At 35.0% G+C, this 3865-nt stretch overlaps 1 protein-coding gene across 1 annotated transcript; it reads right to left on the bottom strand.

Annotated features, from left to right (window-relative positions):
* Positions 1-2677: 2677 nt before the first annotated feature.
* On the bottom strand, positions 2678-3205 carry LOC145111810 (uncharacterized). Its single transcript, XM_079048063.1, has one exon. It carries the CDS (start codon positions 3203-3205, stop codon positions 2678-2680), a length of 528 nt encoding a protein of 175 aa, XP_078904189.1.
* Between the last annotated feature and the right edge of the window lie 660 nt (positions 3206-3865).

Raw genomic sequence — 3865 nt, 5'->3', positions numbered from 1 at the left:
AAGATCTTTTTCTTTTTGGCTTGTCCTGAAAATTGATGATATTTAAATACTTATAAACGATAGATACGAGTTTCCTCGGAAACTTTTTGGAACCGTTTCCAGCAAAGCCGTATGTTTATGTCCCGGAAAATCCTTCGGGCATTTCTAGATAAGGTTCTCGTGGCTTGGAAGGGGTTTTCTCATAAAAAATATCTCCCTCGGGAATCCCTATAAAAAGCCTCCCCCGCCCTTCTTTTTTATGATTCTAGTAGTGTTTGTACTATTGGATACACCAAACACATATATTACTCAAACGATAGTGACAATTCGTGAAATTTACACAAACAACTATAAAATTTAGAAAAGTGAAACAAAAAAAATACCTGTAGAAAAAGAAATTAAATATTCTCCTATTTTTTGTGTCTACTATCTTCCTACTTATTTTAAATAGTGACAAGTGTCATTTAATTTAATTTAAATTTGATTGGGATGTTAAATTTGTACATTTATCATCATCTTAAATATGTCAAATAAATAAAGCTCTTAAAAGGTTTAAATATCGTATAACACATATAAATATCGACTTCTAATAATTTAGGCAATAATTAATCACCGGACCATATTTGTCTCATATATCCTTCATAATGATGCTGTAATAAAACCATGAAAAACCCTGACAGGATGCCGTCCTTTTGCAACAGCGTAAACGTGCTTCATGCCATTCCAACTCTCGGCGGCATGACATTACTTAATATTTAATATAGTTTTGGATTCTTTATGCTTCAATTTTCACGTACCCATATTCTGATTAATTGAATCATAAATCCTAATGATAGTAATATGACATATTAGATCTACTCATACCATTATATTTGGCTGGATTATATTTTCCATGTGCCTTTAGTCCTCCTGTCCTCGCTCATCGATCTACCATTTAACATCGCATATACTTTCTGTTAAATCCGTTGCAAAGTACTAGAACTAAGATTTTGTCAAACAGGTCATAAAGTTTTGAGAACCATCAATCCCTTAGAAAAGGCAGCAATAACGATTATGAAAGATTGCAATTCTTATACTATATTTAACCCAAAGTTCGTCATAATACTGAGATCCAATACTTTCGCAAGAAAAAATGAAGAGCTAACAAAGCACTGAACCAAGAACAAAGCGAGCACAGAAAAGTGAGAACAAAACACACAAAAAACATTTAATGGAGAAAACAGCAAAGTAAATGGTTACAAACATATTAGCAATCAGATTTTATAATTGATCACCTCGAGAAATGGCCATCAGTGCTTAATTAGTATATTTGAAACGTAATGAGGTACACAGTATGCACAGTCGTGGAAATAATGGCTCGTCCAAACTTAAAAGTTGCCCTAATAATTTAATAATCAGCACACCATCAGTTCTTATTAAAATCCTAACCGCACCATCATTTTTTTAGCTATAAATACTAAACCAAAAATAATAATCTCTTCATCTCATCTTCGCAAGGCCACATCATCTGATCAATATCGCATATATACTTAGCATAGTAACAATGTCATCTATTGGTTTCAACTATGCTCTTATTAACTCACAGGAAGCGCGAATTAAAGAGAGAAAGGAGCGGGTGGCGGGGAAAGGGGTAGAGGATGACAAGAAAAAGAAAGATGGCGTTAAAGGTGGTGAGAGTAAGAAAGTTCACCCAGTTGGTCCGAAATCTACAACATATACTACTGGGAACTCCAAGAAAAACTAACCACCATTGCAATTCTTTAGCATAATGTTCCATACATATGTTCTAGTTTTGTATATAGAACCTATTTTCAAGAGTTGCGGTCCTTTACGCCTCTTTTCTTCCGTTGTGCACTTTTCTTTATTAGTTTTATTCTCTGCTCGTAATAATGAACTGAACCCCAATGTTTAAATGAAGCATTTGTTTGGAACACATTCTTTTTTAGGGGATAAATTATGGACGAGAAAAAGAAACATGATCGGCGTGCATTTATTGGATTGATGAAAAACACGATTAATTAAATACGGAGTATATACAATCAATGAATAGGGGTATGCATGCATACGTTAACACCCTATCTGGGTAAGGATGACAATTAATGCAAGCTTTTAGTACATATTACCTTAAAAACCACCATGTGTCCATCTTACTCACCATTAGACCAGAGAGGGGGTGGTGACACCGAAACCGCACTACCTTCACTGTCACATATGCGTCACGTCACTTTTTGTCATACAAGTGTGGTTTCTTGCCACACCCAGGGAGTGGTGCCACACATTTTTTTATTTTTTTTTTGTTTTTTTAAATAATTTAATTTAATAAAACTTCCTTTTTAATAAAAAAAACCTAATTTTTCATTACTTGAAAATTAAAAAAACATTACATTGCATTACCTAAAAAAAAAACCACACATGACATTAAAAAAATCCTACAAACTTAAAAAAACACAAATAAAATAACTAAACCATACTACATAAAGTCGTTCTCCGAGAACTCATCTTCTGAGTCATCCGGTGGATCCAAATTAAAATTAATGTTTTGAATCCCGTAAATGTGTTCCACCAAGTCTGTGCGAAGATTGTGAAATGTTTCAGTACAACGTATCTCTGCTCTCCTATTCATATACTCTTCGCCACCAATTTCTATTGGTTATGTCTCGGGTATGGTTTCTTCCTCGTCAAACGCACATATCGCTCTTCATTCGTCTTTAATAATCATGTTATGCAATATGAGACATGTATACATGATTTCTTGAAGTTTTTCATCGCCAAAATAAATTGCTGGTTTTTTCAATATGAACCAACGTTTCTTAAGAGCTCCAAAAGCACGCTCGACATCCTTCCTAGCTCTTTCTTGAGCTCTCTTGAATTTTTTTCGTCTAGAACCATGTGGACACGTAAACGATTTAACAAACACAGCATACTCAGGATAGATTCCATCGACCATATAATAACCATATTTATATGGCGTTCCACCTACTTCAAAAGAAGAATCTGGTGCAGATCCATCATATATGTTGTTAAATATAGGTGAATGATTAAGAGCGTTGATGTCGTTAATCGAACCAGGAGAACCAAAAAAAGCATGCCAAATCCATAGATCATGTGATGCAACTGCTTCAAATATGACCGTTGGGTGACCATGATCACCTCGGGTAAATTGTCCATGGTGTAAAGTAGGACAATTTTCCCATGTCCAATGGAGACAATCTAAACTTCCTAGCATTCCAGGAAACCCATGCACACTAGCATGATGAGTTTGCAATTGTAAGATGTCATTACGTGTAGGCTTACGTATATATTTTGGACCATAAAACTGAATCACAGTTTTGAAGAAAAGTGGAGACTGTCTCGTGCGGTCCTAGGAGACATCCTAAAACTCTCGTCCAACGCATCAGGCGTAATGTCATATTCTAACTGACGAAGTGTGGTCGTGCATTTTTGTAAGGGAGTGAAACCGGGTGTACCTCTAGCATCGTAACGTTGTTGGAAAAAAGTGCACTCCCTTGTTACATCTTCAACTATACGTTCGTATAAACGTTTGAACATTCTGAAGCGCCTACGAAAATAGTACCCTTGATAAGTGGCATACTCTTGAAAATAGTCTTGTACCAAACGTTGGTTGGCTTCTTCATGATTTCTGCAAATATATCTTCATGCTCTCCATTGAGAACTTTCAGCTGCGTTATTGCATAAAGCATCATATGTTTGTTCCACCATTTGAGCACACATACCAGCGGCATCAAAAATAACTTGAAATTCTTCAGAAGATGAAGAAGATGACATTTTGAGAGAGAATGGTGAATTTTTTTCAATTAATTTTGAGAGAGAATGATGGTTTTTGTTTGAAAAATAATGAAATGTATAATATATATAGGAAAGAAAG

The sequence above is a fragment of the Lactuca virosa genome, chromosome 5, assembly GCF_052849685.1.
Source record: "Lactuca virosa cultivar CGN04683 chromosome 5, Lactuca_virosa_CGN04683_v6, whole genome shotgun sequence".
Lineage (NCBI taxonomy): Eukaryota > Viridiplantae > Streptophyta > Magnoliopsida > Asterales > Asteraceae > Lactuca > Lactuca virosa.
Note: the sequence above shows the minus strand (reverse complement) of the source record. Positions and strands in the feature narration are given on the sequence as shown.

What these genes read in the sequence shown, in the direction of transcription:
- LOC145111810 (XM_079048063.1), bottom strand. Translation starts at nt 3,205, where the DNA reads ATGCTAGGAAGTTTAGATTGTCTCCATTGGACATGGGAAAATTGTCCT.